The sequence below is a fragment of the Dipodomys ordii genome, unplaced genomic scaffold (assembly GCF_000151885.1).
Source record: "Dipodomys ordii isolate 6190 unplaced genomic scaffold, Dord_2.0 Scaffold31, whole genome shotgun sequence".
NCBI classification, from domain to species: domain Eukaryota; kingdom Metazoa; phylum Chordata; class Mammalia; order Rodentia; family Heteromyidae; genus Dipodomys; species Dipodomys ordii.
The window spans coordinates 9,700,239-9,726,895 of record NW_012267247.1 but is presented as its reverse complement, the minus strand read 5'-3'; the positions used below and the strand labels follow the sequence as shown (position 1 = coordinate 9,726,895).

At 56.0% G+C, this 26,657-nt stretch overlaps 1 protein-coding gene across 1 annotated transcript in view; it reads right to left on the bottom strand.

Annotated features, from left to right (window-relative positions):
• Positions 1–26,657, bottom strand: part of Rai1 (retinoic acid induced 1) — an 84,181-nt gene that overhangs the window by 8,246 nt on the left and 49,278 nt on the right. The window contains exons 3-4 of the mRNA XM_013016485.1: positions 3,774–8,248; positions 2,611–3,731 (exon numbers count right to left, since the gene is read on the bottom strand). Coding sequence (XP_012871939.1) covers positions 2,611–3,731; positions 3,774–8,232 — 5,580 coding nt within the window. The 5' untranslated portion in view covers positions 8,233–8,248. The remainder of the gene's footprint in view (positions 1–2,610; positions 3,732–3,773; positions 8,249–26,657) is intronic.

Genomic DNA, 26,657 nt, shown 5'->3' with positions numbered 1-26,657 from the left:
GCTAGTTGGAGATAAAGAATATCATGGACTTTCCTATCTGAGCTGGTTTTGAACTGTGATCCTCCCAAGTGCTAGAATTACAGGCATGCACACCTGGTGTCTGGCTCAGCATGTTTGGTTTCAGGGGAGCCAGCAAGGCAGGAAGCAGTGGGCTGCACTGTGATCCCAGAGGCCACTCTACAGGAAGCCTGGGAAGGCTAGATCCTGCACATTCTTCTAAAGTGTTCCATGAGGACAAGCCTGGCTTTTCCAATCATTACCCATCCCTACCCTGACCCCCCTAGGCTCAGGAGTGGCTTCTTGTCTGGATGGACAGCACACCCTGACTGCCAGCCCCAGGTCACCTAGGGCTGGTAGGGAGAGACCCTCTGCGGCCAGCAAACTCCTGTTTAGTTTGGGTCCAGGAGAGCCGGCCCTCTGGCATGTGTGTGTGTGTGTCAGAGCCACAGGGACAGGCCTGGACAGGAAAGGACTTCATTCTGTGTTCTTCCTAGTTCTGGCCTGCCAGTGCTATGCAAGGGGACACGGTGGGTTCTCAGCCCTGGCCCTCAGTACTCCACAAGGCCACAGAGCCGAGACTGCAGGGTAGATGGTAGTTTTCAGTGGGGCTGACATGAATGGCAGGGGCAAGGTAGTCACCAGCTGGGACCAGCAAGTCCAAGAACTACTAGAATTTTTTAAAATTTATTTTTATTTTTGCCAGACCTGGGGCTTGAACTCAGGGCCTGAGCACCATCTCTGAGCTTTTTGCTCAAGGCTAGCTAACTCTACCACTTGAGCCACAGCACCACTTCTGGCTTTTTCTGTCTATGTGGTGTGGAGGAATTGAACCCAGGGCTTCATGTATGCTAGGCAAGCACTCTACCACTAAGCCACATTTCCAGCCTTTTCCTTTATTTTTTCTTTTCTTTCTTTCTTTTTTTTTGTCAGTTGTGGGGCTTGAACTCTGGGCCTGTGTGCTGTCCCTCCACTCTTCAGCTCAAGACAAGTGCTCTACCACTTGAGCCACAGCACCACTTCCAGTTTTCTGATGGTTTATTGGAGATAAGAGTTTCACAGACTTTCCTGCTGGGGCTGCCTTTGAACCATGATCCTCAGATCTCAGCCTCCTGAGTAGCTAGGATTACAGGCTTGAGCTACCAGCACCTGGCTCCCAGCCAATTTTTTTTTAATGGTAAGAGAAAGCTGAATTTATTTCAGGATAGCTGGGAAGGTAGGCAGAGGGCACAGAAAGGAGGGAGAAAAATTGAGAAGGGCAGGAAATAGAAGGAAAAACAAAATAAAACAACAACAAAACCACAGGCGATCAGGGCTGTGGGGGCTGTGGCCTACTGTGTATATTAGGGCACAGTGGTTGTGATGTCCCGAACAAGGTGGGCCCAGAGAGGACCTCTAGCCATTCCTAGGGGGAGATGGGAAAAGCCTAGGAAACCCAGGGGGCATGCGCAGCAGCCTCAGCAGCCCCAGGGATGTGGCAGCCCAGAGGGGCCACACCCGCTGTCAGGTACAAGGAAGAAGAGCAAGGTATATGGGAGAGCACCGGTAGGGGGATGGGTAAGTCTGCTAGCCTGGGCAGCTCTTCCAGGTGGCCAAATGGCTCAGAGGTTGGCAGTCCATGCCCTTCCATGCCCTGGCTCCTCTTGAGCCTGGCACCTGCAGCAGGCTGTGGTAAGTAGAGAAAAGGCAGGATGAATGCAGGGACCCAATGCAGGGGGCCAGGGATTTGGCTGAGCTCCAAGTGTGCGGAGGGAGAAGGACACCCCCCAGTGGCAAGATACAGGTCTACCACCCTAGGGCACAGACACTTCCACTAGCCACTGCCATGGGAGAGCAGGTTTTTATAGGGGCCTGTGGGCCTGTCGCCCTCTCTACCTGACTCACTGGCTAGAGAGGCTGTGGACCCCTGGAAGGGAGCCCAAACAGCCGTGCCCAGTGGCCTGCAGTGCCCTGGCAGTGCTCAGTACCAGCATCATCGTAGTTTTCCTAGTCCTGTGATACCAGATAGAGTCTTAAATGTGGGCCAGGTGCCACACTAACAGCATGATGACCATTAACTCACTGTGTCCCCATGATTCCCGTGGTGGGTACCAGGCACTGATTTGGAGCTGAGGGGTGGTACAGAGAGGTGAAGGCTCTGTTCACAGCCACTCGGTAGCCACAGCTCCCCTGGACTCAGGGCTCAACACAGGGGCTATGGTGGACTAGGGCTCCGTGCTCCCTGTGGCTTGAGGGTCATCTTTGCCCCAGCCCAACCAGGACCAGCCTGTTCCCGCAGACCACCCTTGCTCTGCATTCTTAGGGCCTCCCATCTTCTCTGGGCCCTGGCTTTTAGTGAGGGTAGGTTTGTGGGGGGGGGGAGGGGAGTAGGAACTGGCTGGGTGGAATGTAAGAGCTATAGAGAGGAGTTTTTGGGGAGAGGGTGATGAGCATGTCCTGCCTTAGTCTCATGTGGGCTTTGACTTTGCCCCCTCCCTTTACCCCCTTGCTTCCAGCTCTTCGGGGGGCTTCTGTGGCATGGACACCATTGACTCAACCTGCAGCTCTGCAGATACCAGCTTCCTGCCTGTTCCTAGGGCCCCATGCTCCACCCCAGCTGGGCTGGCCTCTTACCATGTCCAGGGCCACCTTCATGGCCTCCTGCAGCCCAAAGAGCTTCCCGGCCACCAGGTAGACCCCGCTGGTCCACACAGCACAGGCCTCATGCACCCAGTGCTCCTGGGTATCCCCACCAGGCTCTGTGGGGACCCCTTTGCTGCATTCATGCTTGCGGTTCTTGTCGGCTGGGGCTACCTCCTCGCCCCCGTCCCCCCGACCATCACAGCAGTAACAACTTTGCAGGCGCCGGGACAGGCCCCGGGCGCTGGTGCGCAGCGAGCCCTGCTTGGCCGGGTCAGCTGGGCCGTCAGGCCTGGGGGGTTTCCCAGTGGTAGTGGTGGTGGTGGTGGTGGTGGTGGCAGCGGCGGCGGTGGCCGCGGTGGCCACACACTCGAGGCCTTTGACTGTTCTCTCAAGGGGGAGTGAGGGCTCCTCGAACATGCCTTCTGGCCGCACCTTCTCCTTGAGTTTTGGCTTCTTTTTGGGGAGGCAGTGTTCAGGGTAATAGGGCCCACAGAGGTCTCCAAGGTCCTTGAAGTTGGCTGGGTTTTGGCAGAGGCAGCAAACAAGGCAAGAGGTACTCAGGGCCTTGGACACTACAGGCCCCAGGTGCATGGTAGAGGAGAGGGGCAGGGAGGGCCGAGGCTGCAGGATGGAGCCTCCAGGGAGTGTGGTCAGGGAGGCCCCAGCTGAGTCTAAGGAGAACGAGGAAGAGGAGGAGGTGGAAGAGGAAGGCTTCCTATGGGGCTTGGGCTCGCCCCCGGGGGAGTTGACAACAGTGCACACGGTGGTGAATGCGTCTCTCTTCTCCACCCGCACGAAGGGTGAGAAGGCTGGGGTCCGGCTGTCTGCCCTCAGCCGCTTGCAAGAGGAAATGTACTTGAGGCGGATTTCAGGCTCTGCAGGATCCAGGGGCAGTACCTGCTGCTGCCGTCTCCGCTTGGCACGCCCCTTACAGGGGGAAGCATTGGTGTTCTTGGCTCGGCCCCGGGTCAGACGCTTTCGCTTGGAGTAGCTGCTGTAGTTGGTGTGGCTTGGCTGCTTCTGTGCCCTTGTCTGGGGCTGGCAGGGTCGGCCTTCTGGAGACTGGGAGGCCAGGCCCAGCTCCTCTGTCTTTGGCTTCTTGCCTCCTCCTCCTCCTCCTGCTCCTCCTCCTCCTCCTCCTCCACCACCACCACCAGAGTTGTCCTCGACATCCCCCTGCATGCTGCTGACCCTGTCTCGGGGAGTGAGGAGCAGAGCTGGGCCAAGATAGGGCCGCTTCTCCAGTGGGATTTTGGAAAGTCCTGGTGCTCCTGCCCTGCCTTTCCGGCTCCTCTTCTTCGGTGCTAGAGCAGTCCCCCCGGGTTGCAGGGCCTCTGCGGGTGGGTAGGCCTCACTTTTGAAACAGTCAGGTGAGGACAGTTTCTTACTGTTCACGAGCTTGCCTTTTAAGGCCCTGTTGGCCAGGTTTCTGCACAACGGGTCTGCTCCCGAAGCCGCCGGGAGTTTCTGCCCAGTACCCATGCTTACCAGACCCTCTTCTGCCCCAGCTGGGCTGCCCCCAGCACTCTTGAGCCCACCACGGTCTTTGTCCGGGAGGGCTGGACTCAGAGGAGTCCCAAGAGGGGCCCCTGGCACTTTGCACACAAACTTCTTGAGGCTGGGCGAGGTGATCTTCTGCACGATGGCCTCCAGCTTCAGGCCCCGGCCCTTCCGAGGTGGCAGCACCTTAGTCTTCATGGTACCCTGGAAGGCTGCCCGGGAGGCGAGCTTGATGCAGGTGTCAGGGGTCTCCAGGGGTGGTGGCTTGGTGGGAGGCTCACCACTTCCCTTGGGCTTGGCCTTCTTGGGGGAGGACACCCTCCTGAAGAGGTTGGGGGAGCCCTCAGCCCTCTCCTCCTTCCCATCCCCACCGCTGCCACTGGTATTGCTGCTGCTGCTGCTGCTCCGTAGGACGAGGTTCCGCTTCTTGGTGGGGACAGGCGTCATGAAGGCTGACTTCCTTTTGAGTGCGTGGAGGGGCCGATCTGAAAGCTTGCCCCCTGTGCCGGGCTTAGGGACTCTTGCCCGCTGGCTCACCCGACCTTCCTTCTGGGGGCTGCTGGAGACCTTGAACGTGGTGGGCAGGTGGTTGTTAGCAAGGAGTTTCTTGGTGGCACGGCAGTTGGGGAGCCGGCTCTCAGAGGGCCGCCTCCGCTTGGCGTGGAAGATCTCCTGGGGTTTGGTACGGGACCGGAGGATCATGGAGCGCTGGTCCTTGCCAGGTGTGCCGGGGGAGTCCGTCTCCTTGGTCTTGGAACCCATGGGGCTGCTGTCTGAGGCCACAGGCAGGGCAGCCGGGTTGCTGGGGCTAGATGCAGCCTTGGGCGAGGGCTTCCCCACCCGCTTTCCAGACTTGAAGGCAGCTCGCTGCTTGCCCCCCAGTTTGTCTGGGGGCGCGGGGGTGGTGGTCAGGCCTGGCGGTCCAGGTGTGCGGGGCTCACTCAAGGCAGTGAGGGAGCGGGTACACATTCTGGGAAGGCCTTCTGAGGCCCCCCGGCCTGGAGCCCCAGCCCCTTCCATTTGTCCTTGTGGGGGCCCCGTGCAGGACTCAGGGAGCAAGAGGTCTTTGGGCAGCGCAGGGGCCCTGCATGGGGAGTCCTCGGCCTCAGGCAGCCCCCGGTGTACCCGCCGGCTTCGTAAACTTTTGCCCCGTGGCACAGGCTCTTTCTTAGCAATCGGTGCCTCGGGCACAGCGGGCTTGCTCAGTTTGGGGGCCAGGGAGGGGTCCGAGGAGGCAGAGTCCCCTGGAGTCCGCTCTGCGTCAGGCCTATCCTCACCTGGCTTCATGTGGGACAGGGAGGACTCAAACCAGCTCTGGACCTTGGACTCAGCACCCACTGTGGGGCCCAGCAAGATGACGGACTCCCCAGAGAGGTGGCAGGGGGAGTCCCAGGCCGCCTTGGAGTCCAGCACTTCCTCAGCCTCCTCCTTGGTGCAGATGAGCGGGGCCTTGGGTGAGAGTGGGTCCTGCAGGCCCGGCCTCTGCTCTGGGCTGCCCAGTAGCTCACACAGGGACGAGTACTCCTCCTCAGCCTCCAGGTCCTCCTTTCTGCCAGGGGCTGGCAGCAGTGGCAGGTCCCCAAAGTCAGTGGCGGAACAGCAGTGTCGGCTGTCCTCCAGCCACCGGTCAGCCTTGCCCACATCGGGACACTGCAGCAGCCCGCCCGCCTCCTCCTTCACCCCGCCCGCCTCCTCCTGCTTGAAATCCCCAGGCAGCAGGGCTGCCTTGTCCCCCGAGGGCTCCTCCTCCTGGAAGCCCAGGCAGGCCGAAGCCTCATGGGCCTCCCCTTTGCCCAGTCCTTCTGAGGTCTTCCCGCCCTGCTCCAGGCCTTTGGTGAGTTCACCAGGGTGTAATCCCCACCGGGGACAAGCATCCCCCAGGTTCTCCTCTGGCCAGGCAAAGGGGTTGGCACTGTCCACCGAACTGGCGGTGGTTGTGTCTGGGAAGCAGTCAAATGCTGCCGCGGTGGGGTCTGGAGCAGCAGCCCCAAGAGTGGACTTGGTGCCAAAGGACAGGGCACTGGTTGTCTTTTTGGGGTCAGGGGTGGCAAAGGCCACAGAAGGGTCTTCAAACAGCCCTGCGCTGAAATCCTTGGTGCTGCCACCCTTGTCCAGCTGTAAGGAGTCAGGCAGGGCCTCTGGCTCCCCTGGCCGTGGCCATGCAGTCTTGGCTACGGAGTCCAGGCAAGCGCTGTGGTTCTCCAGCGAGAAGGGCGGCTTGCTGGCATCTTTGGGCAGTCCAGGAGCCTCGGCCCAGGCCTTGTCAGCCTTCTCCCCGATGGCCTCCTGCAGCCCCAGGATCTCTGAGGCCAGGTCTTCCTGTGCCAGCGCGCTGAGCAGCAGCCGTGGGCAGTCTCGCTCGCCTGCTACGAACTTGGAAAAGCTGTCCAGCGGCAGAGTGCTGTGCAGGCTCTGGAAGGAGTCATCAGATTTGGTGGACATGTCATCAGGTGAGGTCACAGAACAGGTAGACACAGACTCAGGCTTGGCCTTGGAGTTGCTGTTGACCCTGGCAGGGCTGCCACGGGCCTGGCTGCAGTAGAGAAAGCTGCGCTCCAGAGGGTCCTCAGAGCCGCTTAGGTAGTCCGCCTCCTGGGGCTCGGCATGGGTGGACTGTGGTGTGCTGCTCGGTGGCTCGGACAGTGGTGTGCCTGCTGGCTCTGCCGAGTAGCCACTGCCCTCAGGGCTACAGTGCTGGCTCTTGTGCTGTTCTGGAGTCCTGGACACAAGGTTCTTCCCCCCTTTCTTCTGCGGCACAGCAGCCTTGGACAGCAAGAGCTGCTGCACGGTGTTGGAGATGTTCTCCACCTGGGAGGTCAGGGCCGTGAGGCTCTGCAGGCTGAGATCTGACAGCAGGTTCTCAGGGATCTTGTCCTTTTGCAGGGGCTTGCAGTTGCTGGCCTGCGTGTCCACAGAGCCAGCAGCATCGGTCGGGGAGGGGTTGAGCAGGGGCATGAAGTGGCTGTGGTCGGTGATACCCGTGGGGAAGGCTCCGGTGCTGAGCGGCTGCTGGTTGTATGGAAAGTTCTCCAAGTTGGGCATCAGCGGTGATGGGGTGGAGCTGTAGGAAGGTGAGCGGCCCACGGAGCGTGCAGGGGAGTGGCTGGAGCTGGGGCTGAAGGTCTGGTAATACTGCTCTGGAGTCCTGACGGCCGCATCCGGCTGGCAGTAGCCCTGGCCTTGCTGTCCGTAGTGTTGGTATTTGGCGAGGTTTTGGTAATGGAGGGTTTCCTGGGCATGGTGCCGGCTCTGAAGTGCTTGCTGCTGCTGCTGCTGTTGCTGCTGTTGCTCATAACCAAGGCGGCCTGACTGGTAGGTGTGAAGGTTCTGGACCCGCTGCCCCGGGGCCAGGCTGGCATTGGCAGTCAGTGGCCTGTCATGGGGCTGGGAAGACGGTGCTGTGCAACTCTTGTAAGAGTGGGTCCCCTGGCTGCCACCCTGGACAGACGAGGAGAAGGTAGAGGAGGTGGGGAAGGACTGGGAATGCTGGGGAAAGTGGCTGCCCTGGGGGAAAGGCAGGGGAGAGGCGAGGTCATTCTGCAGTTTCTGCCTTTGGAGTTTGGGGTATGCCAAGGGTTGCTGGGGCTGTGGCAGCTGAGGCGGAGGCTGGGGGACATGCAAAGAGTGAGTCCGGAAGGGAAGTTGGGTGCCCTGCTCGGAGTACTGCCTGCCTGGGGGCACCGCTGTCTTCTTCATCAAGTTCTCTTCATACTTTCCCACCCCTCCTGGCAGGGGTTGTGGTTGAGGGGGAGGTGGCTGTGGAGCCCCCCAGGCCTGCAGACCTTCCTCACTAGAATAGCGTCCCGGGTAGGGGCTGCTGTCCTGGACGCTGCTATAGCCAGGGAAAGCCGGCCTCCCCTGCAGGGCCTTGCTGCCTCGGTGGTACTTGTCAGCCACTGTGGTTGCTGCGCCAGAGGGTGTGCTGGCACCACCCTCATAACCTGCATAAGGCTGTGGGCTGTAATAGTCCTTGGCCAGCAGCCGTTGCCGGTCACAGCTTAGCCCAGCCTGACTGGGCTGCCTGTAATTCTCCAGGCGCGATGTTTCCTGTGAGGTCTGCGGGTAGTTCTGTTGTTTGCCATGGAAACCACACCTTTCTCGAAAAGACTGCATGACTCGGGCTGGTTATCTGTGAAAAGAAAAAGGAGAGATGGAGGGCAGGGGGTGGGGGAGGGAAAGCTATTCAGATGGGCCTTGTCCTTGTCCTTCGGCCTCAGCCAGCACCCCTCCCAGCCACCTCCCCAGCCTATGAAGGGCCCCTGATATTCTCGCCCTGCCAGAGCCTCCCCACCAGCTGTACACATATTGACAACTTCTGGTGAAAGAAGGTGTGCTCCCTAATTCCCACTTCCACTGCGCCTGCAGCTGAGCCTCGCCAAGGACAGCCACCACCAGTATGAGAAGTGCAAAGAGATCCAGCCAGAGCCAGGGCGCCCGGGAGCAGCCACTTTACCCCACCCACCTCCTAGCTGGCTCCCCCACCCCTGCACTCCCCTCCTCCCAGCCCTTGCAGACAGCTCAAAATCATTTAGCAGAGCAAGGCAATTCAGGCTCCTGTCCCCTGGGGCTTGCTGGATCCTCTAATCTTAGTCCCCCTGCAGCCGTGCTTGAGCGTGACCCAGACACGCTGGGGGGATCCGTGAAGATCTGCCCCTGCCCCCATCCTGGGGAGGCTGCTTACCAAGGCCTGGCATGACAGCACATACCCAGGCACGCACGCGCACGCACACACACACACACACGTCCACACTGGCATCTCTCTCTCTTTCACACACACACACACACACACACACACACACACACACACACCTCCTCCTCCTCCTCCTCCCCATCACTGCCATGCCATCTGGACTCTGTCTGTTGCTGCTAGCAGACGTCAACTGGGGGCTGTGGAGCCACTGTAGTCAGAAAGCGTCCCTTCCTGACTCGGGGGAAGGCAGGACAGCAGCACCTGCCTCCTCTTTTGATATCATAGGTGCATAAACAGATTACGTGGCCCAGAGTGTGGGAGCGCATACTAATTGGAGACAGACGCAGTCCCACAGCCACGGAAGAGCGCCCAGGCCCAGGCCCCTCCTGCATGGTGTGACACAGTCCCATCCCTCCTGGCAGGGCCCCTCCCAGTCTCCACAGGTCAGGGCTGGGGCAGGGAGCACTGAGAACCCCATCTGGTTATGATTTTAGGAGCTGGGCTCAGGAGTCTGAGCTGCCCCAGAGCAGGGCCCTGGGTCAGGAAACGACCTACAGCTAAGCCGGGTTATTCAGGGAAGCAGGGCTGGGGTTGCAACACAGGCCAGACCTGGGTGCCTGGGCTCAGGGTTCCCCCAACAGACTGGCTGCCCTGATCACCCCAGAAAACTCTCAAAGGAGGGATCAAAGAGAAAGGGATGCTCGCTCCAGGCTTTCAGGAATCAGGTGAGGAATGGCTAGCAGCCTTGAGTCTCAGAAGGCTCTGGATTTACCTAGCAGAGACTGGAAGAACAAGAGTTCCACTTGCTCAGCCTGTGTGGCCTGGGGCCCCAGAGGAGAACAAGGACTTTCCTGTTCTTGTTACCAAACACATAAAAAAAAGGAGGGGTGGCTTGGGTAGGGCTGCACAGATTCCAGGGTTCTTTGAGGGGCCACAGAAAGAAAAACAAATGTGGGAATAAGAAAGAGAAATAAGCCGGGCGCGGATGGTTCACGCCTGTAACCCTAGCTATTCAGGAGGCTGAGATCTGAGGATCGAGGTTCAAAGCCAGCCCGGGCAGGAAAGTCTGTGAGACTCTTATCTCCAATAAACCACTCAGAAAACCAGAAGTGGCTCTATGGCTCAAGTGGTAGAGTGCTAGCCTTGACCTGAAGAGCTGAGGGACAGTGCCTAGGTCCAGAGTTCAAACCCCGCGACCAACAAAAATAAAAAAAGAAAGAGAAATGTGAAGTGAGGAGAGTGGAATAGGGAGATCTAGCCACCCTTCTTCTTTGGTCTGGACCCCATCAAAGATGACATCCTCATTCAGTGTCTAAGGACCAATCCAGAGAAGGGGTCAGAAGAGACCACAGTCCAGTAGAGCAGGCTGCCAGAGACATCTGTCCTGATCCAGCTGCTCCCAAGGCAAGTCCTTCCCTACCAGCTTGTCAAAGCCTTCTGCCTCTCCTTCCCTGGGCTCATCTCCTTTGTCCCCAGCACAAAGTAGTGGCTGCCCTTCTGACCTGCTTCAATCCCCACCTGGAAGCTTGGATAAAACACTACTGGAGGAGCTGGACACCAGTGGCTCATGCCTATAATCTTAGCTACTCAGGAGGCTGAAATCTGAGGATCTCGGTTCAAAGCCAGCCCGGGTAGAAACATCCATGAGACTCTTATCTCCAATAAACCACCCAGAAAACTGGAAGTGGCGCTGCGGCTCAAGTGGTAGTGCACTAGCTTTGAGCCTTGAGCTGAAGGACAGTGCCCAGGCCCAGAGTTCAAGCCCTATGACCGACAAAAACAAAACAAAACAAACGAAACACTCCTGGAGGAGGAGCTGATGGCAGCTCCTAGTCAAGTGGGGCAGCCCTGTGCCTCCTGCCCCGCCCCTGCCCCCTTCAGAGAGGAGGCCACCCTGAGGTTCAGGGTCTGGCACAGAGCCCTTCCAAACCCGTTCCAAAGCCAGAGCCAGTTCACTGCCCTCCCTGGGTGTGCATTTATGAGCCCAGAATGCGCAAACCCAGGACCACTCGGAAGGCTGCACCTCCCTCGTATATCTGCACAAATTACATTTCGGCTTTTATTAGTCCCAGATCACTCTCATTTCCTGCTGAGTGTCCTGTGGATATCATTAACATTTCTACGGCTTTATTTTTTATTTTTTTTCACATTCTCCCAAATGCATTACCAGAAACATTATTTAAAAAGGGGGGGTGCCATTAGCAATGTCCCCTTCCCTGCCTGCTCTGTCCAAATCTCCCCTCCCTGTTTAATCAGTCCAGCTGCTGCGTCTTTTAATTTAGCCGAACTGGATTACAGGCGGGTTTCCCAATACACATGAGCAGCTGGATGTGGCGAAACATCTATCTCTAAGAAAAGACAGTTCAATTAAAATACAGGAGGCCCAGTGCCTGATGGAGGGTGCAAGCAACACCACCCTTCAAGCCCAAGCTGAAGGAAGGATGCAGGAACAAAGGCATGGTGGCATCACAGCCACCTCTTGGACCTGAGAGGTCCCACCAGCTCAGCCAGGAGAAAATGAGTGTTTCTTCTTTAAGAGCTGCCTCAGGCCTGCCATGGGCCATGTTGTTATTAATTATTGTGATTATGATTATTTTTCAAGAGCACTAGGAAAGGACAAGGAGGGGGAAAGAGGCAGGGAGTAGAGCTGGAACAGACTGGAAGGGGACAAAAGAGGGCCCCAAGTAGGACTAACAGGATGGCCGTGACCTTTGAAACTGGAAAAAGGAAGACATGGCCAAGTGGGCAGGAGGAGGCTTCAGAAGTGGGGACCACAGGAAGGGCCATTACATATACAGGGTTCTTGTGGGGCCTGTGCCTCAGGTTCCTCCCTCTGCTCCTAGCTGCTTCTTCCCTGGAAAATTGGAGCTCCTGGTGGGCAGGAGGGTTCTGAGAGCCCTGTAAGTTCCACACTCACAGGACTACTTCATCCTTAATGCCTTTCCTGGAAGCTGGTCATCTTAGGCCCCTGGATGGAGAGGCCAGCTAGGTCCAGCAGGGCTGGAGCTCAGGGCCATGCTCCACAGGGTCTGTGCTAGGACTTCAGTCCTCACATTCCAGTGTCCGGGAACTTCCTTGGACCCAGCAGCTGGTCACAGACCTCAAAGTCAGCTATGTAGCCATGAAATAATGCATGGAGGGGCATGATGAGATCCTAGTCCCTACTAGGGTAAGCCCTCAGTCTTGGGCACAGTTTTACCCTCAAAGAGTTGAAGGCTCCAAGGTTACAGGAGACCCTTGACTGCTGGGCATCGCCTCTGCACAGGCTGCCCACTCAGTGCTTGGACTGTCCTGTCCCTTTTATAGACAAAGTGAAGTCCTTAGTATCCCAGGGACATGTAAGGGTGGATGCTCCTTTGCCTGGACCCCATGCAAGGAATTCCTATTTTAGAGGAAGATTTTTTTTTTTGGGTGCGGTCATGGGGTCTGAACTCTGGGCCTGGGTGCTGTCCCTCAGCTCTTCAGCTCAAGGCTAGCGCTCTAACCCTTGAGCCACAGTGCCACTTCCGGTTTTTTTCTTTTTGCTTATATGGTGTGGAGGAATCGAACCCAGGGTCTCATACATGCAAGGCAAGCACTCTATCACTGAGCCATCTTCCCAGCCCCATAGAGGAAGATGTCTTGACGAAGGACAGCAAGACAAAGGTACTGAGCTAAGGGGTGAGGATGGATTTCTTATCTGCTCTGTAGCCTGTGAGGCCTAGAGGGTAAGTCAGGTTCCACTTTTCTTTTTGCAGGACTGGGGATGAAGCTAAGGCCTTGGACACACTAGGCAAGCACTCTCCCACTGAGTTCCACTCCAAGCTTTCAGGTCTTACAAATTTATTCCTCCTTCTCTTCATCTACCTGCAGCCAGGCCCACCATATGTAGGTCGGCTAGCAGGCAATGATGGTCATTGGCCACCTCTGTCAGCATGGCTACTGTCCCCTGAGCAGCCTTAGTGAGGGGCCCCAAGGCCAAGAGCCTCTCAAAGTCCAAGAAATGGCTGGACCTGGGGTCAAAGCTGCTGCAGGCCAGTGGGAGGATCCTAAAGGAGTCCAGGGGTTGGAAGTTGGCTCATGTGGCCAAAGCATCAGCCAATCAGAGAAAGCATCTTATACCAAATTTGAGTCTTAGACCAGGAGCCCCATACCCCCCCCCAAAAAAAAAGCCCAGCTGAGAAGGATTGGGAGGGAATTGTTTCTTGAGAGAAAGGGAGGGTAGAAAGAAAGGGGAGGAGGAACTTCCTGTTCCCTGTCAGCCGCTAGGCCACTGGTCCTATTCCACCTACTTACTCAAAGTTGTTTTATACCCTGGTTTCCTGATGTGCAGCTGCAGAGGGGGGGGGGAATTAAGCCCAACCCATTCAAAGCCAGAAGCAGGGGTGGGAGGATTTACAGGGCCTCAGGAGGCTTGGGAAGGGGTAAGGCTGGGGTCCTGGGAGAAGTTTGGAATCACCAGGGTCTCCCCATCTGTTGTGGATGGGAATAATAAATGTATGGGAGCTGAATGAGCAGGATAAATCATCAGCCAGATTTACTGCTATCTGGGGGTCTATGAGTCCTAAGGGCCTTGGTTTGATGGGAAAGAAGGGATGGGTTCCTGAAGTGTCAGAAAGACCAGTTGTGCCCTATACACAGTTGTGCCCTAGAAGACAAAGCAGCCCCAACCCAACGCATGGCCTCTCCGGTTCTTCCCATGTAACACTTCTACATTTATGAGCTACCCATGTCTTGGGAGAACCCCATGAGGTGCCCAGCATGCCTCTCTGCAGGGCCTGCGGGGTCCTGAGTAGTAAGGCAAGCAGTGGAGTGAAAAGCAGATGCCTCAGTCTGCTTTCTGTGAGACTAGTGACTTCCAGAGAAGGTGGGGCTCAAGACTCGAAGATGTTGGAGATAGGAGCAAGTTTCTTGACCAGATGTTTGGAGTAGCTATCCTTCTCCCACCCACCAATGCTGTCTCCTCTAGGGACAGAGCTAAGATCTATTAAAGTCCTCAAATGGGATCTCCTGGAAGGGTCTATCTAACCCCTGCAGGTACAGCCTTCCTCCGACCCCTGCTTCCTGCACAGCCTGTGAAGCTTGCACTGAGCTTAGGACCCTTAACTTCACACACTCACCCCCTGCCCCACTGCTCCCATTCCTGGATGAAGCCAGCGACAGGGAGACTTGGTGCTGCAGGGGCCCACAGTGCAGAGGCCTTGGGGCAGATGGCCAACAGCCCAACACGTGCTGTGAGGTGAGTGGGCTGGGTCTGGGGTCTGAAGCTGCTGCTGTTATATCCAGGGTCCTCCTGGGGAGTACAATAGCACAATTATCCACTCCTTGGTCTCTTGTAGATAATTTTTTAAGATCATTTTATTCACCACTGAATAAAAGGCATCATCTCTGTCAAAATGAGGAAAGGAGAAGAGGGAGGGGGCTGCCTGCACGGTGCAGATGTTGAGAGGGCTTGGGTCCATAGCCCATCCTCCCTGCTCCTGGCCAGGCTGATGTCATTAGGGTCTCAGGACCAGCAAACTCAAGGAGCCGGACAGAGGGGCCTAAGAGAAGCCACAGGGATGCTTGCAGGCTTCTCTGCTCTTCTCTGTACCCAAATCCCAACTATTCATATACCTGCAGGAGTATATATGATATGGATGATATAAACCTGAATAACTGCACATCCAGCTTCGCTCCAGGCTTGTCTTCTGCAACTCACAAGCATGGCTTGCTTCCCTGGGGATGAGGACACACAGAAATGCCAAACCAGTAGGCTTGTATGAATGCTGACTTTTGACTTTGGCAAGCCTTTCACTTCCCTGGGGCTCAGGGCCTTTGCACCGGTGATGTCCTCTGCAGGGAATACCACATACTACCAGCTGCAAATCTGCTCATCTGTCACTGTTTCCAGGGGCCTTTCCTGACCAGTTTGTAATGCCTCTCCAAGCACCCCCCTCCCCAACTTCTTTTCCAAAGCACTTACCTTCTTGAAATAAACTGTGACTTGTTATTATTGGTCTCTCTTCTTTTAGCACAAAAGAACCATGAGAGGAAGGATTTTTGCCTGTTTTGGTCACAGCCATATTCTCATCATCCAGAATAATATTTGTTGAATAATGCTCCAAATATAACACTAACTCTGAAAACATCCAAAGCTGGGTACTGATGGCTCAGGCCTATAATCCTAACTACTAGGAGGTTGAGATGTGAGGATGACAGTTTGAAGCCAGCTGGAGTAGGAAAGTGTGAGATTCTTATCACCAACTAACAAGCAAAAAGCTGGGAATGGAGCTGTAGCTCAAGTGGTACAGGACTAACTTTGAGCAAAAATGCTCAGGGATAGTGCTCAGGCCCCAAGTTCAAACCCCAGGACCAAAACCCCCCCTCTACCCCCAATATCCAGGACTGGGTTGGAACAACAGCACTGGGGGCCACAGCTTTCATTTCATGAACGTTTCCCTGGTACTTACCTGAAATGGGCAAACGGGGCTGGAGATCCTGGCCATCCAGCCGATTGCTACTATGACATTGCTGCTATGACAGAATGGGACCCTAGAGCGCTACAGCACCTGAGTGTTTTCCTTTAAAAAGCTAGAATTTTACAAAAGGGGCATATTTCATTTGAAAAAATGTTATCAATCAAAGGCCCTGCTTTAAAAAAAAAACCCACCCAGAATTCAAGAGAACCTGTCCGTGGCTATACTTGATCACAAGCTGAAATAGCTGATTCAGAGGGAGCTTTAGCATGGACAAAGGCAGGCCCTTGTGGGTTTGGGCCCATAGTGAGTTAGAAGGTTCTCTGGCCTGTGAGTAGCTCTAGGAGCAGTGTGAACCAGGAAAGCACAGGAGTGGAGGAGGTGGGTGTCCAGGGTGCAGGAGGCCCACGCAGTTTTGATCCTGTGGAGGATGGAATTCAGCAGTGTTGCAAAGGATGTGCCCACGTAGGAGCTCAGGTCCATGAGGGTGACAATGGCCTTGGCAGCACGCCATACCAGACAGGGTGAGGCCCTGCCTCCCACTCTTCTGGGGCCCTGGCCAGGCTCCTCAAAGGTGCTCATTAAAGTGTTAATTACACAATTAGTGGGACAATGAGCTGTTTTTTCCACGCATCTCCCACACTAGAATGGAATTTGATGAGGGATGAGGGCAGGGGCTTCTTCTGTTTGGTCCTAAGCTATAAGTCGAGAAAGGAGCCTGAGTTGATGCCTATAAGGACATACAGGGCGAGAGGGGCACAGGATGAGAGGCATGTCAAGATCTGCTTTGAGTGTCATTATGTAATTTATCACAGCCTCAAAGGGAAGAGGCCCAAAGGGAGATCTGATGATGTCTTGGAAGCCAGGACACATGAGATAGCCAACTTGGAAGGGTGAAGTTTGAAGCCTCTTCAATGCTTGTACCCTTCAGCTCCTGGGGCCCAGTTCTGCTCAGCTTAAGTAGGGGTGGGGCTGAGCAGGGTGCCCAGGACAGGAAGAGCAGCATGTCCCTGCCTGCTGAGGCAGATGCCCAGTAGGGCACCACCCCTGTCAATGGTGTTGTGAAGATAAAGTTACAATACACAGCGGATGTGGAGGATGGAGGAGCACTTGACCATCTGAGGAGGGGTGAGTCAGCAGCAGCCTTCCCAGGGCAAAGAGCAAGGAGAGGTTTCTGAGGCTACTTCCCACCTCTGCCCAATTCTCTGGACCTCCCTAACCTCAGCCTGACTGCAGGAGACAGACAACGTTCTGTCTTCTGATCTTTGGCAGTCCTGCCCAGTCCTGCATTGTGACTAATGTCTGACATCTCTGGTGTGGCTGAGCCCCCCTCCCCCCACTCCCACCCCATCTGTCCCTCAAGTTGCGGAGGGGTTTCTGGCTAGTTTCCTCTTTTCCCCTCCCCCCACTTTCTGCCAAGCACATCCTCAAACCTCCCTCTCATTTTGCAAAGATTAATGGAAGCCCAGAGAAGGTCAGTGCCTTGTCCAGCAGGCCCAGCAGGGCTGAGTTCCTCCGCAGCTCTGTGCCCCAGAGTGGCTGTCTATCAAACAGAAACAGGGGAACAAGGCCTTCCTCTTGGACGCACTTGCTTCCCGCGGGAGCCGCGGAATGTGCCGGGCGGAACCACCCCTGCTGCCCTGCCTCCAACGCCCCCTCCTACAGCATCTGACAGCCGGGGAGGCGCAGCCTGCCCGCCCCTCCCAGCCCCAGTTCCACCTGGGGGAGCGAAGGGGGGGGATCTGGCGCCCCCTCCCTCCCCCCAGCCCCCAGGGGAGGAAGCCGCCTGTCAGGCCGCCACGGCGTGTCAAATCCTCTTGCTGCCTAATTGTGAGACGGCGGCGTTTAAAGAAACGCTTTTCTGGCCGCCTGCCACACCGCAAACTGCTTGGTATAATTTTATTATTAAGGAGAGCGAAAAAGAGGGAGGGGGCTGGAAAAGAGGGAGAGAGGGAGAAAGAGAGAGGGAAAGGGGAGAGAGAGGAGAGAGAGGAGGAGGAAATTGCTTCTTCCAAGTCAGCTGGTGGAGTATTCCGCTCACTGTGAAAGCGGGGACGGCTTTCCAGTTGGCAAGCTGACTTCGTTAATTGCGCATTCAGTCTCTACTTAGGGTAATTGAAACGAAGCGGGGCCCGGCTCTTGACAATTAGGGTCTGCGACTAGGCCATTAACCCTTCCCCAACCAGCTCCCACTGCTCCCCACCCCCGATCGGTGCCACGGCGCCGTTTCAGGTTGGAGGAAGGGCACTGGGAGCCCCAGCCAGGGCTCATTCTAGGGCGGGGGCGAAGAGCCCCACATGGAGGCAGGGGGCCGGCCCGGCGTGCGCCCCAGCGCAAGCAGGGTTAATGCGTTGCTGCGAGGCCGGGAGCCCCCGGCAGGGCCAAACCGGGGTTGGGGGAGAGTCGCGCGGGGTGTGTGGGGGTTTGTTTGCGGCCTCACCGCCCCTCTGCAACAGATGTTTCAGTCGTGTAAGACAAAGGCAGAGCGCCTGCCGCTGCCGGCAGAAAATCCGCAGGACTCCCTCAGGGGCAGGTAAAATTTCACCTTCTATTTGTGTCCCCCCCACCCCTCCCCGCACACCCCCGCCTTGTTTCTCGGCCTCTGCGCCAATCCGGAAAGCGCCACCAAAGATGCCGCGCCGCCTCCTCCGCAGCCCAACCCGCTGACCCCAGCAAGGTCACGGCGACCTCGGGCTCCGCCAGCCGCGCGCCGGTCCGTCCTCCGCCGGCGAAGGGCGTCCCCCCTCCCGCGCCCCGACCACCTCCTGGGGCGTCCCTGGTCCCCGATCCGCAGTAATTGGAGGCGCTGGGGCAGCGGAAGGGGGGGGCGCTGTACTCGCCACGAGGCAGAGGCGGCCCTGGACGTTTCCTGCCGCCCTCCAGCCTGCGCGGGGACCCCGGGGGGCTGCGCACCCCCCCTCCCAGACCCCATCATTCATCTCCCTGATTCCTGCTGTAGCCGCCCTCGGAAGTCAGCCGAGTGAAGCAGCTGTTCCTTGCACACTCCACTTGACCAAAGATGATGATAAATGAGGCCGGGGCTGCAATGGGAGGCGGCGGCTGCGGCGAGGGGCGCACAAGCCGGCAGTAAGACCCACCGCCTCCTCCCCACGCCTCAGGAAGGGCTAGGGCGCGGAGGACAGAGGCAGAGGGGCCTTCGCGGAGCCCTGCGCGCCCCAACGCCCAGAGACGTGGAGGAACCAGACGGAGACGCGCGCCTCGGACGCTCAGACCAAAGGCGGAGACCTTTTCTCCAGGCCAGCGCCACAGCCCCGCCCCCGCCCTTCCCCCTCGCTCCCCCACTCCTTCCCCTAACGCCTGGGTCCCCACTGCGCCCTCGCCCTCCATCCCCACCCCCAGCGCCTCAAAACCTATTAACGCTCGTAAATAATGAATAATGGAGCGCTTCCCTCCAGCCGCGCAAGGCTGCAGGCGGGGTCCGCCGCCAGATGCGCCCGGTCCTGGGGAGGGGGCGCCCACCGGTCGGGTGGTGAGGGGCCGGGGCGCGCGGCCCTAACACACGTGCAGCCGCGGCGCGCAGGCGGGCACCCCGCCCGGCGGCGGAGGAGGGGGAATCCCGCTCTGCCCTCCCCAACGCCACCTCCCCTGGAGTCCTCTGGCACCGAACGAGGCGAGAGAGCGCGCGCGAGCTTCCCAGCCGGAGAGGGTTATTTTTAACCTGCCCCCCTTTCTATATCTGCCTCTCGGGTTTACGCGCCCGCCCGCCCGCCCGCCCGCCCGCTCCACCAGCCGAGGACTGGGGCTCCTCACCTCGCTCGGCGGCTCCGGACTCAGCGCCTCCCCCGGCCCGCGGCCCCCGCCCCTGCGCGGGCATCGCGCGGCTAAATCTCAGCCTGGAAAGGACCGATTAGGAGCCGCGTGCCTTTCAGCGAAATATTGGAACCGGGTGGGATGGGGGCGGGGAGCCCGGCGCTCTCGTCCCCTCGCCTCCCTCTCTCCCTCCCACCCCGCGCGCAGAGTGGCGGCGAGAGGCGGCTCCTGCTCTGCTCCCCCCCCCACACACCCGCCCCGCTAACTAGGGGAGGGGGGCGGCCGGTCCTGGGCGCGAAGCCCCCTCCGGTTCTCGGCCTTCTCTGCTCAACGCCCACCCTTGTCTTCAATCACATAGAAGCTGGAGCTCCCAACGCGCGCGGACCCTCGGGCAGCAGCGGCGCCAAGTGGGGCGCTGCTCCCCCACCTCCAGTCCCCTCCCCAAGCCACTCCAAACAAACAGGCCATTTAACCGGCAGCTGGCTGGCCACACCGACTACTTCAAAGGGGGACCCCACCCGCGCCAGGGGCGCACAGGGGGCTGGTGAAGGTGGCTTACTTCTTCCTGCCCTTCTGCTCAGGCTCACCCCTCTGGAGACCGCTCCCCCCGCCCCCCCCCGCTCTGCCTCAGTCCCCAAGACCGAGGGGAACGAGGCCGAAGGAAGTTTTACCCAGTTCTCTCAATGGTCACCCACCCAATCTCCAGCCATTCCTTGCCCGTGAAGGAGGTGGTCAGCAGAGGCAAGGCTGAGCCCCCCGACACCCCACCCCCCCATCCCTGGGGCTCTGACTGGATCTCCTCCCAGTCCCCCAGTCCTTGACGTTTTCCAGACTGCTCCGTGCGCAATCCCGGAGCCCCGGGGCTGGGGCCCCTACAGCCCCGCCCCGCCGAGGGAGGTGGGGTGGCAGCCTCCGAGGAGGGAAAGTGGCGGAAGTGGTGGGCCGAGAAGAAAGCAGGGCGTTCCAGCCGCTGGTTGCTGCCTGGCTTAGCGGCAGGAAAGAACACCGCCTGTTTGGGAACCTGAGACGCAGTTCTCTCTGAGGTTTAGCTAGGATGGAAGAAAGGGCCTAGAGGCTTGGGGTTCCGCTGGGCCCCACCCCGAGGGAGCAGTCTGGGGGAGGAGGGGAGCTTTCTCTTGCTAGGCAGGGAGGAGATACAGGTGGAGCACAGATGCAGGACAGTGACTGGTTGGGGTTGGCTGTGACACCCTGGGGTAGGCCCACCCTGCAAGCAAAGTGGGTCCAGGAGGAAGAGGGGGACATGGCACCTTAATCACAAGCAGGCCAATGGGTCGGAAGGGTCCTCAAAGAGCTGCTCCCCACAATCAGCTATACTAGATTTGGGCCTCCCTCTGATCTGGAAAGTTCTCAGTACCTGTTACTGCTGCCTGTACCTGGCCCCCAGGTGACAGAAGAGGAAGGAACCTTTTACCCTCAAACCTTGCAAAGGTCACCTCAAATTTCAGACATGGAAACAGCTTCAGAGAGGGAAGGGGGCTGTTCCAGACTGAAACCTCAGGGGCCCCCTAGACTTGACAAGGGGCTACCCTAGGGCAGCAGTAAATATAAACACCTGAAGACATACCACCGATCAGTGACAAAGTGTATTCCCTGACAACTCTGGAAATTTCTGAACATGGGTTTTCCGGAGATAAAAGAGTAAGAGTTGCAGTGGGGGGGGGAGGGGGTTGGAGAACAAAGTCAACAGTCAACTACCACTGATCCACATACATGCTTCCAGGCTCCTTAAGAGTCCCAAGTGGGATCTGGCTCTCAGAGGCCTTAGAATTATTGTCAGGAGACTGAAGTTCATGTGGTCTCATTTATTCATCTGAAGACCAGTGTCAGGCAGCCACATACTGTGACTGTCAAGCGTGTGGGGCCCGCTGTTGTGGTGAAGACACTACAAATATATTTAGGGCCTGGCAGAGTTAGGAATTGATTACCACCCCTCCCCCCCAAAAGACTAACAGCCCCGATTTTGATATTAAAGATATCCATCTTAAGGTGGGAACTGCTGTGCCTGTCATGTTCCCTGGCCAGCCTGGTGATCAGATGTACCAAATTTGGGGACAGACATGAGCCATTGGCTGCTGCTTTAGAGGCTGCCTGGGAAAGGAAGCTTCCGCAGGATGGAAAATATTTGCCTTGGTTTTCAGCTATGGTCTTGCTCTGGGTCTGAGTGGACAACTGGCCAGTTTCCCTCTCCCAAACAGCCATGAAACATGGAGGTATTTAAGAGGAAAAAATGAGGCGAGGGCAGCTGTTGGAATCCAGCATCTGACTGTTCTGAATATTACTCCTCTGCTCCCAGGGTGAACAGAACACTCCAGCTCATAGTCTACAGCTTCTCTATTCCCAGTCTCCCTGTTCCCAGGCCCAGCTCCCACCCCCTTGGGCCTTGTCTCTAACTGCACCAAACCCTTCCAGAACTCTCTTTCCCCCTGGCTTCCAGTCTGTCAGCTTGGGGGAAGGGGGCCTCCTCCAGCTGTACATAGCTAACTTGGCCTGACCCCAGAGCTGATGAATGACAAACTTGCAGGAGAATCCCTCTTGGCCAGTCAGCAGCATGGATGAGGCAGTCTTCTCCTATTCCTTGGAAGGGAGTTCTAGAGAGGTCAGACCAGCCCACTGTGAGGGATCACAGGGGACAGGGGACTGATTTTGGAGTGAAGGATGCCAGCATTGGTCTCCATTGCCCACCCTGACCAGGCCGGCCCTGATGATGCTGGACAGCTCTGGGTTCCAATCCCTGCTCTAGTAAGGGTGGCCTTGGGCAATTTACTTAAGTCCTTTGTGCTTCCTGTTCATCATCTTGAAGATCCTCTGTGAATCACATGTGCATGCTAAATGGTGAAACTAAATGGTTCTGGCAGCCAGTGGAGGCTCAATACCCAGCTGCATAGTCCAGTGCCCCTCCCCCATGGAGAGCCAGGAGTAAGTCTTGTACTCTTTTCTCTGGGGAGCTGCTAGTGTCTAAGACAACTGTTGGGCATCCTGGGACTGAGGAGGAAGGTCTGCTTGCAGAGCAGCATCCTGTCCCCCAAGGCAGGGGCTTATCTACCCTGCCAGAGTCCTGGTGTTCTCTTGATGTGCACATCTGAGGCTGTGGTGTGGTCCAGGGAGGGCCTGAGGCTCCAGGCCAGACAGTCACAGCTGTTCTCTGGACCACAACTGGGGAGGAGAGATCTTAGTCCTAACGGACCCAGCCCTGTGACTATATCTTCAGGGAAAAGACCTGTTTAGTTCTCCAGACACAGAGCAGGTGTGGACATGATGTGCTGCTTCTACTTAATTGATGAGAGGGTGGAAGGGGGTCCTGGTTCCGTTGGGGCTAGGAAGGGTTAACTGGTACAACCTCTTTAGGGAGCTTCTGGCAATAAAAAGCCAAATAGAAACATGTGCCCTGTACCTCAGCCCAAAGTCATCTGCACAAAGACAGGCTTTCCAGGGAAAGATTGGAGATCCCCTAAATGTCCATTGGAGGGGAATAGGGGAGAGAGCTGGGAAATTCCATGACGTAAGATTCAAGGGGAAAAGGAGGTGGGCTATAGCTCAGTGGGATAGAACTTGCCTAACATATGCTAGGCTGGGCATTCCATCCCCATTGCTGAAAGAAAAAATAAAAGTGAATTAAAAAAGGATACTTTTTTTTTTTTGGTTTTGTTTAGTTTTTCTTTTTTGGTGCCAGTCCTGGGGCTTGATCTCAAGGCCTGGACAATGTGCTCAAGCTTTTCTTGCTTAAGGCTAGTGCTATACCACTTGAGCCACAGCCCCACTTCTTACTTTATTTTACTTCTTACTTTTTTTGGGGGGGGTCAGTTGTGGGGCCTGAACTCTGGGCCTGGGCGCTGTCCCTCAGCTTTTCAGCTCAAGGCCAGCACTCTACCACTAGAGCCCCAGGGCCACTTCTGGCTTTTTCTGCTTATGTGGTGCTGAGGAATCGAACCCAGGGCCTCATGCATGGAAGGCAAGCACTCTACCACTGAGCCACCTTCCCCGCCCCACTTCTTGCTTTCTTTTGATGATTAATTGGAGATAAGAGTCTCACAGACTTTCTACCTCAGCTGGCTTCAAACCTCGATCCTCAGATCTCAGTCTTCTGAGTAACTAGGATTTACAGATGTGAGCCACTGGCACCCAGCACATTTAATTTTTTTAATGTCCTTTTAACCTGAGCATGTGATGCTTACTAAGAGATTTTTGAAGCCAGACATAGTGGTAATCCCAGTACTGGAAGCTGAGGAAGGAAGATCAAAAGTTCAAGGCTAGTCTGAGTAGCATAGCAAATTTGAGCACAGTCTGGGAAATAAAGTGAGACCTTGTTTTGCAAAAAAAATCAAATGCAAACAATAACAAAAAGAGGGAGGATCTGCCCTTTTGAGTGCCCACAGTGGTTGAGGGAGAGCTTGGAACCAGGCTTATATAGGCGCTGTTCCTTCCGACTGGCTGATGGCTGGTTGGTGTGTGCCCCATCACCTTCCCAGTAGGATGGGATAAGGCTGGCTGCTCTGATTCCCTAATGGGCAGGACATGGTTCACACCCATTACAAAGGAGGGCATTGATGGCCAAAGCTGGGGGTAAACCAAGCCTGAAACCCCCTCCAGGCCGGTCCTCACTGAATACACAGCAACCAGGACCTGACCTGATGGGCAGCTACCATTAAGGCTAAGTCTGAACCTCAGGGCTAGTGTTCAAAGGTTCCCAAGATTTAACATGTCCCTTTTCCTCTCTATTCTCTCTCCCAGGAAAGTCCTCCAGTCATCATCTTTTTTTTTTTGGTCCGGTTGTGGGGCCTGAACTCTGGGCCTGGGCGCTGTCCCTCAGCTCTTCAGCTCAAGGCTAGTGCTCTACCACTTGAGCCACAGCGCCACTTCCGGCTTTTTTCTTTTTGCTTATGTGGTGCTGAGGAATTGAACCCAGGGCCTCAGGCATGCAAGGCAAGCGCTCTACCACTGAGCCACCTTCCCAGCCCTCCAGTCATCCTCTTAACAAAACAGCACTGAAATGAAATCATGTGTGCAGCCCTGGGCAGAGGGGGGCAGAGCAAGGACTTAGCTGTCCTTTTGAAAAGGTAAATATTGGTATTCTGTTTTTAACAGAAGGAAAGGACTAAAACTCCCCCTATTGGTCCTGGCTTTTGAGGAGTTGGGGCCAGAGCTCCCAGAAGTGACAGAAACCTGGCTCCCACCCTGGGCCTCAGGAGCAGCTGGTCACTACCTGGGTGGGCAGACATGCTGTCCTGGCACAGAGGCCCAGGGCCCTGGCTGGCACGATGGGAGGAACCAACCTGGCTGACTGGCTGGAGGCCCTGCAGCTCCAGGCCTGTGGAAGGAGCCTTCAGAAAGGTCTCTTGTGTTCCACCCTGGTCAGAGCTGGCTTTTTCCAGACCAGAGTCTCACATGAGTCTTTGTAAAGAACACCAAGTACCCAAGGCCCAGAAGCTAACTTGCTGTGTGACCTCAGGTGAGTCACCCCATCTCTCTGGGCCTCTTCTTCCTTTCCTGAAGTAGGAAAAGCAGTTAAAAACCCATCTCACAGGACTAAACCAAGAGACAATGAGAAAATGGAAACAGAAATGCCTTGGCATCCTCATGCTCATGACTAATTCTCACCCAGGATTTACATATGCTGGGCCTTGTTCTGAGCAGCAGTCTACACACCTTAACTCATCTTATAGATGAGGCACAGAGAGGTTGGGGCATTTATCTAAAGTGACACAGCTCCTAAGTAGCAGAAACTACCACGTAATAAAAAGAGGCTTAATAGAATTATTGTGATTTATGACTGCTGGGTCAAGCCCAAGGTTTGAAAACTTTAAACTCAGTTTCCAAAAGTGGCTGTGGCCCAAGAGGGAGACTTCTATGGCAAGACTGGGGCAGAAGCCTTTTGGCCAGGTGGTAGGATTTTAAGTTTTTATGTATCTTGGGACCATCCAGCATACTAGACATCAAGAAAGGCAGCCTCTTCCCTGCTACACTCTTTTCATCCTAGAGAAACAACAGGGAACTCATGAGTACCGCACTCCATAGAAAGCCAAGAACCTGGGTGAACACACTTGCTTAACAGCAACGTTTAGATTTAAGGCAGCCTCTCTAAGGCTTCAGGAACTCTGTACAGATGTGTTCCGAAGCATTGTCTTCAGTGTACCTGACCTGCTGCTTTTTCAGACTTCTACCTCCATACCAGCCATTTTACACTCAAGGAAATCAGAGCCTGCTGAGGACATGGACTTGGCCAAGTCTCCAAATTTTCTCACTGCATGATGTCTTTAGCCTCTCCCATACACCACACAGCTTCTATATCTACTCACACCCATCCGTCCATCCTGTTCATCCATCCATCTGCTTACTTACCCATTCATTCATCTTGATTATCCACTTATCTGCAAACTCATCCATCCATCCAACCTACCCACAAATCCATCCATCCATCCATCCAGCCAGCCAGCCACCTTCCCACTCACAAATACATCTACCCACCCACCCATCCATTTACTCACATACCCATCCACTCATGTACCCATTCACCCACCCATCTGAGAAGCAGAGTACCAATGGCCAGGCACCAGTGGCTCATGCTTATAACTCTAACTACTAGTCTTGAGCAAAAGAAGCTCAGGGAAAGGCCCAGGCCCAGAGTTCAAGGAGGGGAAAAAAAAAGTGCCTACAGTGTGCCATGCAGGTGCTAGGAACTGAGAAGCCAGACAGCTGAGGGCTCAGTCTCTGGACAAGGTAGTTAAGTGCTAATGTACAGGTAAGGGTCCTACATCCTACCTGGGTGAGAATGGGATCAGAGGGGGCTTCTTAGAGGAAGTAGCCCCTCACCTGAGCCTTGAGGAGGTATAGGAGTGTGTGATGGGATGAGACAAGGAGTACAAGGCAGGAAAGAGAGAAGATAATGAGAATGTGGCCTGGCTCTTCTTGAAATGCGAAGAGTCCACATGGTACAGGGCCTAATGAGCCATGATGAAGACCATAGAGGGCCATGGGGAGTCATAGAGGGTAAACAAGGCAGTGAGTGACACAAGACGCATGCTGTACAGTTTGCAGTGGCTGCGGTAATGCAGGATGAATTTGATGATAAAGTAAGCATAAAGGTCAGAAAGCCAGTAAGGAGGAGGCTCTGGACAGGTTCCCAGGGAGCAATGATGGGGTGAAACCAAAGTGTGGCAGAGGATTAGAAAGGAAAGTTGAGCTGGGAGTGTTGGCTCATGACTGTAATCCTAGCTACTAAGGAGGCTGAAATCTGAGGATTACAGTTCAAAGCCAGCCTGGGCAGGAAAGCCTGTGAGATTCTTACTTCCAATTAACCAGTACAAAGCTGGAAGTGGAGCCATGGCTCAAGTGACAGAATGCCAGCCTTGAGCAAAAAAAAAAAAAGCTAGGAAAGCAGGGCGCCAGTGGCTCCTGCCTGTAATCCTAGCTACTCAAGAGGCTGAGATCTGAGGATTGTGGTTCAAAGACAGCCCGGGCAGGAAAGTCCATGAAACTCTTATCTCCAATAAACCACCAGAAAACCAGAATTGACACTGTGCCTCAAGTGGTAGAGTGCTTGCCTTGAGCTGAAGAGTGGAGGGACAGTGCCCAAGCCCAGAGTTCAAGCCCCTCAACTGCCAAAAAAAAAAAAAGGGCTGGAG